Raw genomic sequence first — 15,568 nt, forward strand, 5'->3', positions numbered from 1 at the left:
GTCTTTTTTGTTTTTTTTTTCCCCCACTCACATACATTCACAATAGAAGCGTTGTTGCGATTATGTTAATCAAATATTGATATTGGTTAACATGTGCAAGGATTCTATACAAGGTTTTTTCAATATTCAACAATTACGCATCCACCCTAACCCTTACAAATAGTCACAAAACTTTGACGTACACTTAGTAATATCATTTCATATTGTTGAGCATTTTGATTAATATTTGTTACTATTGTTTCATGAAAGTTTCTATGTTTCTTCATAGTAATACTTAAGAATATCGATTTGCCCTATGAATATGAATTAGATTGTTTCATGAAATTTTATATGTTTCGTCATAGTAATACTAAGAATGAATTAGTGCCCTATGAATATGGATTGATAAACGAAAAACATGTTAAGTTTCAAAATATAATATAAGTGATTTCATTAACTGGCCTAGCTAGGTCACGTCTCCTCAGTATACATTTTAAAAGTACACGAGGGACCACCAGCATGATTGTCCAACATTCTAGTACTATCACATTCTTAATGCTTTTCATACTTATGTAATCTTCCTCAATTACGACACGAAGCTACCCATGCAAAATCTAGTTTGTAGACTTTAATATAACTTTTTTTTTCCCCAAAAGACCACAAGGGTCTTATGAGACAAGAGGTGAAACAAAACATGTAAGAGTAAATAAAACAAGTGCTTCATATATGCTAAAAGAGGAAAACTAGCTAATCTTTGATACCTTTGATGCTAAAAGAGGAGAAAACAAGGCTGCAATGTCTCTAGCATATCTACTCGAACAAAAAGGAGATTTCAAATTTTTAAGAAAATAAGGTGTGCTTTTCACAATTTCTAATTATCTACACAATCACGTTCTCCTCCTCCTCTTTGTTGTCACCTGTTGGATGGCCAAGTGGTGGATGATCTCCTCAAGAGTGGCTTTCCTCTGATGCTTGTAATTCCAAGCAACTGGGACAGGATACCTCCCACTTGCATTGTGCTCTTGGAGCTCCTTCAACGCATTCACGACTGTCAGGTAGACTGCTTCCCCGAACTCCCTCCTCAACTTTGCTAGCTTCTCATCCTCCTCATTGATGATTTGCTGCACAACCCATCACACAAATTTGGACTTCACCTTTGATAAGATAAAATTCAGCAATAACTCATTCTCTTCTTTGGTATTATGGTGTGCAAAATTGTGTGCGCGCGCGCACGTGCGTGCGTGCGTGCGTGTGTGTGTGTGTGTGTGTGTGTGTGTGAGAGAGAGAGAGAGAGAGAGAGAGAGAGAGAGAGAGGTTAACATTGTCGAGGGCCCATGATATCAATGACAATACAATACGCGCGTGTGCAAAGCATAAAGTGAATGAAAAATAGATGGAACTATGAGGTATGGCAAGATGAAGATGACGATATGTTAAAGCATGATAGGGTTGCATAGCCATCTTAAGACTCGTCCAGTGATGGACAACAAACTTATGGATTGCCATAATATCGAGAAGGGATACTCTGTCCCCAAGGAGAGTGTCTCGGGGTGTGGCATTGCATGGAGGGTGGTCTCTTCTGCTGAGGTTTGGGTCTTTGATGTGTTCTGTATGTTGTCCAAGGGAGCTAACAGCAGCTAGGCAGTCCAATGTCGGGATGGAAACTCCCTGTGGCTGCAATTTCTCTTTGTGTGCTTTGATCTGGAGCACTTCCGTCTCCTCATCATCATCTGGCTCTTGGGATTGACACACAGGTGAGAGATCAACACATATGGTGGAAAAAAACACACTAAAAAAATGGATTAATAGCACAGTATGCTAGGGTGATGATGTAACATGCACACACGGACATGTATGCATGACATGCAACATGCGCACATAGAAATGTATGTTTGAGTGTATGTATGACAACTGAGCTTTTCACTAGCCTTCAAGGTACACGGATAAGCCTGTTGTACATGCATTTACAAAACTTGTCCATCATTAGAAACTCAAGGAGTTTTTTACATAAGGTGCAATGGTGGTTCTTTTTCTTACTTCGGGGCAAAATACTGTTTTCCAACAAGATTTATTATTGTATTAGAGAATGGTTTTTGAGTGTGTTGTTACCTCATATTTATCGTCCCGAACATGTACCATTTTGAATGGATGCCATTGTCCATCTCTTACATTGTCCTCCCATTCCGAAGCCAGAGTAGCAAGAGGGATCTCCCAGCCATCTAGATGATTCTTGAACTTTTGTTTTCCTACTATCTTCCAAGGTTCATGGTCAAGCTCTCCCATCCGTTTGACTCCAATGCTTTGTGTATCACCTTTCTTCTCAAGAATCTGAATTTAAAAAAAGAATGAAACAAGCATGTTAAAGATTACATAGCATGTGTTGACGGGTCCCTGCCCCAATGTTTATCGGACCAGATGGGGGTCTGAGTTTGAACCCCCACACCTAAATATCTTTTGTGGGGCATAAACAACACACGTAAGGCAAAAAGAAACTAGCATAGTATGTCAAGTCTGTATATGACTTCTTTCACAACCCCTGGTCAAGCTAGACTTTGGGGGTTTTGCTGGTCTTGCATCAAGCTTGTCATTCCCTACTGGTTATATCACTTGGGGATCTGTTGCATGGCTAACTCAATCTTGGCTACAGTTTTTTTATGAGAGCTTTGACTCTTCTCTGGCTATCAGGATTCAAGATCACATTATTGAGTTTTGCTATATGGATGCAGTGCAGTCTCGATTTTCAGGCCATGTCATATTCCTACTGGCACATGTGATCTGGAGAGGCAGATGCAGAGAGGCCCTGGACAGGATTCAGATCCTATCTTCTCAGACCCTTTCTTGCATGTGGAATCATATTGTGTACACACTGTCGAGGATAGAGATCTCCTCCAGATCTGCAATTGCCCAAAGGAAAAGCCTCCCCAGTGAATGGAAAGGCTATCCATTTTTTCCCCCCCGGGCTTATCATGGGGTTCTCAGCCAACCATTTGGTTTATTCATGCTATGCATGATGTATTGAGTCTTAGCTCTTGTGTTCTATCTATCGTACTTAGTAAAAACATTTTCATGGAAAACAAAAGACTGTTTCATATGCCCAGCCACTGCCCATCGGCACCTGGCTGGGACCATTTTGGGCTGCCAATGGGTGGCCAGCTGAAAGTGGCTGTGCACTGGTGCTCATTGCTACACATCCTTTCCGCATTCTCTTCCCCCCCCCCCCCCCCCCCCCCCCCCCCCCCCCCGCCCCCGTTTTCAGTTTGTAATTCTTCTATGCCAACTGCTTTAGGGAATCACACACCTCATATATCCATGGTGCAACCTAACCTTTCCTTCTTCTATGCCAGCTGCTTAGGGAATCACACACCCAATATATCCATGTGCAACCTAACCTTTCCTTTACTCAGGACCTTTTTCCTTGACAGAATAGGGCTCACAGGAGGTCAGAACCATGCTAGACCCTGACTGTAACTCCTAATAGCCCAGTAGACATGGCACATGCATCCTTGTGTGGAGATGATGCATGTGCCAGTAATGGTGGTCTTGATGACTGGCTCTTCTACCTTAATCCATGGTCCACTCTACTGCCAAGTGGATTCCACATGACTTTGTCAAAGGATTTGCTGAGTATTGTGAGCTCATTCTCATAAAAATTCAAAGCTATCTTTATGAATTGTACATGTTTCTTCTAATACCTTATGATTACTTCTTTTTTGCAAGAAAGAGACTTCTATTAAGTATGAATGAAACTATACAATAACCAAAAGAAATGAGAGGTCTGGCTCCTGCTGTATGAATACCAAAGTCTATGCCAGAATCTCTTCTGAATCTCTTCTATTAAGTATGAATGAAACTATACAATAACCAAAAGAAATGAGAGATCTGGCTCCTGCTGTATGAATACCAAAGTCTATGCCAAAAATTCAAAGCTATCTTTATGAATTGTACATGTTTCTTCTAATACCTTATGATTACTTCTTTTTTGCAAGAAAGAGACTTCTATTAAGTATGAATGAAACTATACAATAACCAAAAGAAATGAGAGATCTGGCTCCTGCTGTATGAATACCAAAGTCTATGCCAGAATCTCTTCTAAATGAATGGGGCAATATCCTACCCCTCCCAATGTGGTCCAAGAATGGTAACCCTTTGGATCTTTCCAAGTAAGAGTAGCTTGGCATTATGTAAGTGTAGCTGAAGAAAGAAATGAGAGATCTGGCTCCTGCTGTATGAATGCCGAAGTTCGTGCCAAAATCTCTTCTGAATGCATGGGGTAATGTCATACCCCTCCCTATGTGGTCCAAGAGTGGTAGCCCTTTGGATCTGTCCAACAGCCTGGCATTACGTAAGTGTACTTGAAGAAAGGCAGGCTCTTCATGGAATTAGAGCCTGCATCAATCCACTCCCACTCACCAGGGTCCCAATGAAGATATCTAATGGGACAGCCACCATACAGCCATAAACACTAAGATACCTGAGTCACAATCGTAGGGGGAGGGTCAATATACCATTGCTTCCCTAAGCGACCCACTACTCTCACTGGACGAAGCACAGAGCCAGGTATAATCTTCTACATGTCACATCTAGCCAATCTCCACCCTGGTTAAAGAGAGAATCTCTTCTGAATGAATGGGGTAATATCATACCCCTCCCAATGTGGTCCAAGAGTGGTAGCCCTTCGGATCTGTCCAACAGCCTAGCATTACGTAAGTGTAGCTGAAGAAAGGCAGGCTCTTCATGGAATTAGCATACCCTTGAAGAGTGGGGTAATATCATACCCCTCGCAATGTGATCCAAGAGTGGTAGCCCTTTGGATCTGTCCAACAGCCTGGCATAACGTAAGTGTAGCTGAAGAAAGGCAGGCTCTTCTGAATGAATGGGGTAATATCATACCCCTCCCAATGTGGTCCAAGAGTGGTAGCCCTTTGGATCTGTCCAACAGCCTGGCATTACATAAGTGTAGCTGAAGAAAGGCAATCTCTTCATGGAATTAGCAACATCAATCCACTCCCATTCACCAGGGTCCCATGAAGATATCTACTGGGACATGTATTTCTTATTTATGTAAAACTAAAATTTCCTAAATTAAGTTCAAAGATTTCTTTAAGTTTCCTGCAGAGCAAGAACAAAGCATGTTTATGCTAACCATACTCAGGAAACTTTCCTAGTTTGGTTTGTTTTTACCTGAGTGGTAGTGCTAACCGCGTCCTGAGAATTCTGAGAGCCAGTGAAGGTTAGAAACACTAGAGAGTCCGGGAGCAAAGCTTATTTAGGAGAACCAGGTAATGTTCCCTCCACGGTGTACCCCTTTGCCTGTGCTAGTACAGGCGTGCCTGTTGGTGCACGGTCTCGGAAGACCAATGAAAGACAAGTGTGCACCCAATGAAGGTGGGAGTGTGCCTATGACTTGGGACTTCTTCGATTGTCCAGACTTCATCGACAAGTACCCAATTGTTTGAGTTGTCACTCCATGTGAGTAAAAATCTGGCCTATTGTCCCATGACACTTGTACATATAAATACTCCAAGAAATACAAACGTATTGAAAGGGGAGGGGGGGAGGGGGGGAGACCTTTCCGGCCCGAGTGTTGGTGTCAAGTGTTCTTGGTCATTTACAGTTTTAATGTTGTTAATAATGTCCATTGTTGGAATTAGTTAAGTGATCTAAAAAATGTGTATTTTGTCTTCCGATTTGTAGGCCTCCTGTAGGGAGCGGTTACACATCCAATGAGAGTAGTGGGTCGCTCAGGGAAGCAATGGTATGTTGACCCTCCCCCTACGATTGTGACTCAAGCATGTTGGTATTTATGGCTGTATGGATACAAGGCACCTATAGCTTGTACCAGGAGTCAATGAAGATGCATTCCTTTTACCATGCAATCAGGTCCACCTAGTACAACCATGGGTGCAACAAGTACAACACGGATAGCAACAGATACAAGTTTGTTACAGCAAGTACAAGTCCTGGTACAGCAAGTACAAATCGGATACAACAGGTACAATCTTCTGGTTAAGCACGTGCAAGTCATTGGTCATAATAGGTGCAGTAAGGTACAATATGGCTGGTACAACAAGTACACCTTGGTGTAGTCACGTACAAGGTGATGGACAGAGGTGGGTATAGTAGATGCAGTCGGGTACAAGGTGCTAGATAGATGTGGATACAACAGATGCAGTCGAGTGCAATTTGCAAGCAGGTACAGCAAGCGGGTGCAGTTTGCAGGCAGGTACAGCAGGCGGGTGCAGTCAAACTCCCCAAAAAATCAACTCTTGTAGTCACCTACATTTCATCAACCACTCTCCTTCCATATCTTCCACGTGTGGGGAAAGAGAAGTTGCCCATGCAATAGTTGTTTTAAATATTATTAAACTTTTAATCAAAGGTTAGCTTTGGGCACCCACACTAGAAAATAAATGTCCAATCTTTTTTTTTTTAAATGTGTGTGAACACATTTACTTGTAAACATTAAAGTTAACTAATGTTTATGAATTTTACACTTTAGAAGGGCCAAAATAGTAATACTTACCATCTGTTCACACGCCACATCAATGTGTCAGCAAGCAGCATTCCCACGATACACTGGGAGCGTCCCCATCCAGTGTACTGGCACAACAAAACAAGCAAACACACGCAAACAAATCATGCAAAAACAAGTTTATACATGCAGTCATAAATGCATGTGCACATGTAATGGACGAAATCTCCCTTTCATGAAACTTGTACAAAAAGTTCTTGTCGGGCACAAAACTGGAGCGACAGAAATATGAATGTATGTCCTGGTCTTCCTATGGAGTGACAATCCCATATGTAAGATGCCATCCTAGCCATACACGGGTGGCACCAACAGGCTCCCGTCCATACAACACAAAGTAAGTTACACACGGGTGGCACAAAACCGGTTCCCGTCCATGTGACGCTGTACTAGTCACACACGGGTGGCATGAATCTGGCTCCCATCCATGTGACACGAAAAGACTGGCCCTTTCACATGGGACAGCCTGGCCCCATGTGAACATGGCACAAATCTGGCCGCTATATGGAGTAACAATCCCAAAAGAGTGACTCTAGACATGAAGATGAACCAAATGGTGACATCCCCCTGGGCTTCTAAACAGTTGTCCTCAACTGAAAAACCTCAAGATATGCCTGCAAAAGCTGAGGGTAGTCAACAAAATAATCCTCGTCTACCCACTTTGGATCAATTGGCAAATAATTTTTAAATTTCACAAGGTATCTCCTGGAAAGCTTCCCATGTGGTAACTTTCTCTCCTTGTGAAATAGAATCTGCTCTGGCTGGAGGATCTCCTCAAGTTCATCAATCTTGAGCGGATCTTCTGTGATAGGCTCTTTTGGATCTGGCCCCACATACTTCCGCAAAAGACTCACGTGAAAAGCATTGTGAATCTTTCAATGACCGGGTAAAGCAAGCCTGTAGAACACTTCATTGATCTTGTCAACCTCTTTGAAGGGTCCATAATATCGAGTAGAAAGCTTTGGATATACTCCCTCTGGTCCTGGCCTCTTCCGAAGCCTAGCTTTCTCAAATTTCAGCAACACCCAATCACCTTCCTTGACTTGCATGTCCCTTCTATGCTTGTCAGCAGCCCTCTTATGCTTGTCTTGTGACCTTGCAAAGGCTATTCGCACCTGAGTAAAGGCTACATCCAAGTCACGCACATACTCATCGGCTGCAAAAATCTCATCCTTTGTACGAAGGATGGGTGGCAAGACCACTCTGCCATAAATAATCTCAAACGGGGCCTTTCCCGTGGGTGGAGGTGGCTGAAGCAAGCCTAGAGGCTTTTATCTATCAAATTTCACCTTTTGGCAAGTAATACATGCGCGTACATATGCCTCAATGTCTTTACGCATGCTTGGCCAAAAGAAATATCTTTCGATCATGCGTGTCGTAAGTAAAATACCTCTATGACCAGCATAAGGTGGAGCGTGACATTCCTCCATAACCTTTGGACGCCATATATGGGAAAAATCAGCATCCAAATGATAAAGATTACGCATGGCAGATAAGTCCCCATGAGAGGCCACTGATACTGCAACTATATAAGGCTTCCTGGACAAAGCATCTGCCACTAGATTCATCTTTCCCAGAGTGTGTACAATCTGAAAATGAAACATGGAAAGAAAGTTTGCCATTCTCATTTGCTTCTCCGAAAGCTTTGTTTGAGATGGAAAATATCTCAAGCTTTGATGATCTGTCTTGACTACAAATTCAGTCCCAAGAAGATAATGCTTCCATATTTTTAAGGCATGAACTACAGCCAAGAGCTCTTTTTCATAAATGTCCATATGGATGGATCTCAGCATCATGCAATCAGCAGCTTTCATAAGCAACTCCATGACCCTCTTGATTTAGGATAGCCCCTATACAATTCCCACATGCATCACATTCCACCGTGAATGGCTTTTGCAAATCGGGAACAATCAACACGGACCCACAAATGATAGCATCATGCAATCGGCGGCTTTCATAAGCAACTGCATGACCCTCTTGATTTAGGATAGCCCCTATACAATTCCCACATGCATCACATTCCACCGTGAATGGCTTTTGCAAATCGGGAACAATCAACACGGGCCCACAAATGATAGCATTTTTGAGTTGCAAGAAGGCATCTTGCTCATTCGAAGTCCATTTGAAGGTGGCTTTCTTCTTTGTAAGATCATGCAATGGCAAGGCAATCTTGGCAAAATGCCCGATGAATCGCCTATAGTATAAACATAATCCAAGAAAGCTACGTACTTGATGTACGCTTTGCAACTCTGGCCGATTTCGAATGGTTTCAATTTTAGTAAGATCCATTCTTACACCCTCTTTAGATACGATGTGTCCCAAATAGTGTATCTCTGAGAGGAAGAACTCACTTTTCTTAGCATTTATGAACAATTTATGCTTTTGCAACTCTTCAAACACTGTAGCCAAATGTGTCTTATGCTCCTCCTCATTCTTGGAGAAAACCAAGATATAATCAAAGAATACACCTGTGAACTTACGATGGGGTCGAAATATCCTATCCATCATGCGGTTGAATGTTGCCGGGGCATTGGTAAGGCCAAAAGGCATTACCAAGAATTCATACAATCCAAAAGCTGTCCTGAATGCAGTCTTATGGATATCCTGGGATACCACACGAATCTGGTGGTAACCACTCTTCAAATCTATACGGCTGAAACAAGCCGAACCATCAAGCTTATCCAAGATGTCATCTATGCGTAGGATTGGAAACCTGTTCTTGATGGTGAGCTTGTTTAGAGCTCGATAATCCACGCACATGCGGAAAGATCCATCCTTCTTTTGCACAAGAAGTACGGGAGAACAAAAGGGTGAGGAGCTTGGCTAAACCAAACCCTTTTCTAGGAGCTCATTAACATGCTTCATAATCTCCTCTTGTTGTGCGACACTCACACGATATGGGGGTTTATTAGGTGGGGAACTGCCTGGCACAAGATCTATGCGATGATCCTCGGACCTCTCAGGTGATAGTTCTCCTGGCAATGCATCGGCAAAACAATCTTTATATGCATTAAAAAAATTCAACCTATCTTAAGTCAATACATCCACATTCACATTACTTTATTTAATTTTGTCACGAACAAAAACCAAGTACGCGGAAAGACTCTTTTTCATTACCTTATTAATTTGGATGTGAGATACGACTGGGATGGAATCCCCTTCCTTGCCCGCATCAATAACATGCATGCGACCTCTATGCATAAATGTAATCCTGTTGGTTTTATATTCTTTGTGAGACTCAAGCCGATGATGCCAAGGCTTGCCAAGTAATACATCACATCCATTGAGTGGGGCAATCAAGAAATGCTCATGATCCAAATAACCCTGTATATGAATGTGTAACTTTCCAATAAGAGGCATGACCTACACCTCTTTGCCCACAAAAGCCGTCTCTGCTTCAATTTGGAGTCCCATGTCCCCAATCTCTATGCCCAAGGCGGCTGCCATCTGTGTAGAGATGAAATTATCTGTTGCACAATCATCAAACATGAATAAGGCGGATTGATCCTTGATTTGTCCCCAAGCTTTACATACCACTCTCTCTTTGCCATCATGCTCGGTGGTACCCTGCACATCGAGTATGGCATGTACACTTGCCTTTGGTGGCTTGTCTTCATGCTTTTGCTTGCGGGTAGGGCATTGCCTAAACATGTGCTCTTTACTACCACAAGAAAAGCATTTCTCCTCTTTGGCATATTACCCCCTTTGCTTGGGGGTCAAGCCAAACTTGTTCTTCTTTGGTGCAATGTCTTTGGATGGGGTTCTTTCAGCTTTACCACCCTTTTGGGCTTCCTGAAAGCTCTTTTCAGGTGGCTATCCATCTTTTTGCAAGTTTGGGACAGTCCTTTCTCTGTCCTTAGAACCTCCCTGATCTTGCTTAATTTAAAGCACCAATTGCTCCGTACCAAGAGCAAATGCTATGAGCTGCTGAAGAGTGTGTTTCGGATGCAATTCAATGCCCGAACGATAAGGTGGTTGCAATCCGGAGCGAAACTTCCTCTTCCTTTCATCCTCGGAGAGTTGCGTAAAGGGAGTTACCTCAAGCAAAACTTTCGAAAACTTATTGACATACTGTTGCACACTTTCATTGTCTTTTTACTCAAGTCTATCCCACTTTTGGGTGAGAGTTTTCTCCACATTAGGAGACAAATTGGGCATAAAATCTATCCTTAAACTCTTTCCAAGTGCAAATGAGGTCTTTGGTGGTCTTTTCAGTGATCCACCGATGGGCAGCCCTCTCTGCATGGGCTTCATGTGCAATCAAAGATGATTCAAGAGGCACGGTGGTATGTGCATTATGAATCCGTGGCCCAGATGCATGTGACTTCCCCAAATGATGCAATGTCTCATCACGAGACAACTCAATGGGTAAAGTCTTTCGGCCTGCATGCCAACCACTCTCTCCATGATATACCTTCTTTAAATCCACAAGGCCATCATGTGGCCCACTAGCTCCAACATGCACATACTTGTTGCCTCATGTCCCATGAGGAGTAGATGCATGGCAAGAAGTGACTGATACCTCTTTCTTGTGTATAAAAGACATCAATCGTTGAGATGCTGGGTCTCCCTGCTTCAAACGAGGTGGATTCTTAAATACTAGCTCTCCATCCTCTCCTTCCTTGAGATCACCCTTGTGGATGAAATAGGAGAGTGCCAACTCCCTTGGCTTCTTGCCCACTTCACGAACCATAGACTCAAAGGTCATATCCACCATAGCATCAGCTTTCCTTGCTTCAATGACACTTTGTACATATGGGGATCTTCATGCAAAAATTTCAGCTCTTGCTCCTTTGCCTGCAAAAGCTTCTTCATGTGCTCCAATTCAACCCTTAATGCATTGGGCTCATCCTCATGCATAGGCTCTTTTCCACGGGATGGCTGTCCCATGAATGCACTGTCATAACCTCTCTCAAGAGGTTTGTGCCTTCCAAGCAATGCATCAGAATCACGTGAAGTACTTGATTTACCTCTTGAATTTGGCACCTCCAAAGGATTACCTTGCATGTCCATTGAGTCAAGTATCTGTGTATGCATCCAATCTCAAAACACCGTGTCTTCTCTTGAGAAAAAGAGACGACCGGGCTCTAATACCAATGTAATCGCTCCCTACAGGAGGCCTACAAATCGGAAGACAAAATAAACATTTTTTAGATCACTTAACTAATTCCAACAATGGACATTATTAACAACATTAAAACATGGCAATCCCGACTTGACATCCAAGATATCCAGCGTAGGCTTGACATCCAAGATATCTAGCGGTGTGGCCTCTATCAATCCAAGTAAAACAAACCTCTTCACCCTAATCAACTCTGTGAGAGCTACTAATCCAAAATCCAACAGATTTGTGCCAATTTATGAGGACCTAGGTCCCATGCTGCTAGGCAGAATTCTTCCAAAGAAATCATAAAAGAGCACAAACATGAATAGGAGGTCTCTAGAAACCCAGTAGTATCATCAGCCAAATAAAAGTCCCAAATCTCCTCCTCCCTGCACAGAGGCAAACTCAATCCAGAAACTCCAACAACAGCAAAGATAGATGCTCATAGCCTCTGTGACAATGAAATACAACGGGGGAGCTAAGGGGCATCCTTGTCATACCAAGCGGGATATCTAGAAGCACTCACCTCTACCACCACAAGCAAGCACACGACTATGAGCATCCAGATATAGGCGTGAAACACCTCCTGCGAGAATCCCATGCATCCAAGGTACCATCAACAAAGTCCGAATCGACTCTATCAAAAGCCTTCTCGAAATCGAGCCATAAAGTCGCTAGGGTATTGCTTGCCTTAGCCCATTCAATCGCCTCCCAGAAAGAGATGATGTTATAAAAAATGCTTCACCCTTGAAGGAACCCTTTTTGTGTATCATGAATCACAGCCTGCAAGACCGGTGGTCCGGTTGCAAACCTCATGCTCACTGCCTTGGCAAGTATTTTGTATGCTATCCCAAGCAATGTGATAGGTCTCCACTATTGAGCAATATTTGTCTTGTCACCACTTTTTGGAATAAGGTGGAAAAGACCTTCAGTACGGAAGGATGGCATAGTCCCTCTGTCCCATATCTTCTGAAGTGCCAAAGTAATCTCTTCCCCAAAGTCGTCCCAAAACTCAGGAAGAAGATGGGGGAAAGCCTGGACATTTACCATGAGGTAATGCCTCAAGTGCCAACAGGAACTCCGAAACAGAGAAGGGAGCATCAAGTGTAGCACGCACGTCCTCTGAGATCATTTGAGGCTCTAAATCCCAAATCTTCTGTTTCACTCTTATCTCTTTGGGGAGGGGGGGAAGGGTATGGGCCTCTGTTGTAAGCTGGCTATAAAAAGTGGAGGCAATCTTTTGACCATGTCAGGCTCCGAGTGGATGAGTGTCTTGCAACTGTCTTACACTTTCTCTGCTATGAGATGGACCATGAGTAGCAAAGAAGTGTTTGTTGCATCTACCTTCCATTTGAGTCCAAAATGACTCTTGGGTATGAAAGCGAAACTCTACTCGTGCTCCAAAGAGTGCTGAAGCTCAGCTCTGACAATGCATAAGGTATCAGCAATCCACTGGACCTCAGGGTGCTTTTCATGTTCCCTCCGCAATGCAGATAATCTACGTCTAATAACTCTCTCTCTCTCTCTCTCTCTCTCTCTCACACACACACACACACGCACACACACAATGACATCCTGTCTCCTGGGCAGGGCTACCCTGAAGTCACTAACACGCTCCAATGCTAATGCCACACTCTGCCGAGTATTAGGAACAACATGAGAACTCCATACATCAACCACCTGCTGTGAAAGCTCTACATCTGGGTAAAAACTCTGGGATTCACACACGAGGAGGAGAGCCCTGACTCCCTGGATTTCTGATGCATAAAACAAGGGATGATATTTTCATCATTTCACTTTTTGCCCATATTAGTTGAAATAACATGGACACTTAGATGAATCTAGCTCTTAAAAAGCACGACACATGCAGGAAAAACGTAAAGAACTGTGTTAAGATGTGAGCATGAGTACCATCACAGCTGCTTTGGTTGCCTTTTGAACCTCATCATTCAGTTGTCGCTCTTTATATGTTAACTGTTGGTTCATTTCTTCGAGGCCTTCTTTTTCTTCTTTCAGCTCTCTGAGATTCGTTTCCAAATCATGTATATTTGTACTACCTTGCAGACTCTCGTTTTCTTCTAGCTTCTTGGACTCGAGAATTGCCTCAAGGGTCTGGATCTCCTGCTCAAGCTTGTGCTGACTGACTAGCAGCTTTTGCTGTCTGTGTTGATCGGTAAGCAGGCTACTACTCTCACACTATTCCAGTCATGCATATATGAAATTAGTTAGAAACAAAATCTTCAATCTCATGAGGAGAAAATGTGAGTTAAACACCCCTGCAACAGAATCTACGCATCACTTCTTTGAACTCAGTAAGCCTCTGCATACCTCTTGTTTCTTGATAAGCATCATCTTCTTGGCCTCTTGTGTTTTGTGAAGCTCCTGAATTTGCAGGAACAATTGCATTTTCTTCTCATTCTGCACCCAAAATAAAGACAAATACCCCTTCATGACCTCCCTAACCTTGCACATAAAACCCACATTTCCAAGACAGGAAGGCTCTGGTTGGGCTCAATTGCCCGCCTATGAGAAACACTCCTCTGCCCATTGTCAGACTTTTCTAACAGCTGTCATGGGTGGGCTCTGTTTTTAGAAATCATACATAAGGCCTATCGATATCTAGGCTCGTGAGTGACAAACATACAGACATAAACATACAATGATGCAACACTTTACATCTTACATTATCTAGAGAAGACAAATGCATGTGGGATTCAAACCTTGTTCATTTCCATCTCCTTGTTTTTTCTTTCTGTATCATCATGAACCTCTTGCTTTTCGAGCTCTTTACATCGGGACTGGAGCTTGTGGAACTCGGTGTCCAATTTTTCCCTCTCTCTCCTGATCTCCTCGTCACGCATCTGTATGATTTTTTTTGCTTCTTGCTCAACAGCAAGTATCTCTACATGAAATCCAAAACATACACAATTCATTGATAAATCCAAATATCTTCAAAATTACAGCCAACAAAAGTTTGATATTGAAGCCAAAAACATTTTTTCCAATGAGAGATCCTGCATCAGTGAATTTTTTCCCCAGCTTCGGGTAGCCTCAGAGAGGCTCGAACCCAGGACTCCCCTTGTCTCAGGTGAAACCTTCAACCACTTGGGCTACAACTCCATCCACCTGAAGCAAAAGTTTTCTCAATAGCATATAAGAAAAGGTAAATAATAATATGATTCCAAAGGCAGCATGATGATGAAATGTGGCAATGGACATTGTGAGAGCATAGTCCTTGATTTGGATGTGCAAAAGTCTAAAATGCCTAAAGGTTGTTTGAAAATAAGGCAACTCCCCGATGTGGGTGTGTGTCATGTGCATGCACATGTACATGCTAATCCCACGGCTAATCCTTGAAGAGCAGCAGAAAAAGACTTGATTCAGGAGCTTCAGCCGCTGTAAAAAGGCATGGAAGGCTTTGTGGTGGGACCAGGTTCCCGTCGCCCATACATGCAACCACCTGGTGTAGAGAGCCTCCACCTGATACCTGCCTAGCTGCCCTGACTGGCTGTAGCCCACCTGGCGCCCGTAGCAGACTGTAGCCCGCCTGCCTGTAGCCCATGTGTGCAGCAACACCCTGTAGCCCATGTGCACAGCACCCTGTAGTCCATGCGCAGCAATCGGTAGCCCATGTCTGCGGCAGCCGCCTGGCCCATGTGTGTGCAACAGCCGCCTTGCCTCCCTGTGTGCAGCAACCTGCAGCCCATGCGCAGCAGCAGCACCCTGGTCACCCTTGTGCGCAGCAGCCTGAAGCCTATGTGCGCAACACCCTGACTAAAGCCCATGCACAGCAGCCCTGCTCTTCCACACGTGCAGCCTCCACACGGCAACCTGCTCCAAAGGATGCGCCCACTGTCACACTGTAGTCCATGCGCCACCCTTCACTTATTTAAAGAGGCGATCGCTTTTCAAAAACGCCAAAAGCAATCAGCAAAACGCATGCTTATAATAAAACT

At 43.4% G+C, this 15,568-nt stretch overlaps 1 protein-coding gene across 2 annotated transcripts in view; it reads right to left on the minus strand.

Annotated features, from left to right (window-relative positions):
• Positions 1–714: 714 nt before the first annotated feature.
• Positions 715–15,568, minus strand: part of LOC147607538 (protein INVOLVED IN DE NOVO 2-like) — a 39,078-nt gene continuing 24,224 nt past the window's right edge. Inside the window, exons 3-7 of one of the 2 annotated variants that reach the window (XM_086790564.1) lie at positions 14,333–14,514; positions 13,941–14,030; positions 13,524–13,808; positions 2,089–2,307; positions 715–1,100 (exon numbers count right to left, since the gene is read on the minus strand). In XM_086790564.1, the coding sequence (XP_086646690.1) occupies positions 867–1,100; positions 2,089–2,307; positions 13,524–13,808; positions 13,941–14,030; positions 14,333–14,514 (1,010 nt within the window). In that variant the 3' untranslated portion in view covers positions 715–866. The remainder of the gene's footprint in view (positions 1,101–2,088; positions 2,308–13,523; positions 13,809–13,940; positions 14,031–14,332; positions 14,515–15,568) is intronic. The other variant, XM_086790565.1, reaches the window with a different exon arrangement.

The sequence above is a fragment of the Cibotium barometz genome, chromosome 55, assembly GCF_041138505.1.
Source record: "Cibotium barometz isolate CiBa-2024 chromosome 55, ASM4113850v1, whole genome shotgun sequence".
Lineage (NCBI taxonomy): Eukaryota > Viridiplantae > Streptophyta > Polypodiopsida > Cyatheales > Cibotiaceae > Cibotium > Cibotium barometz.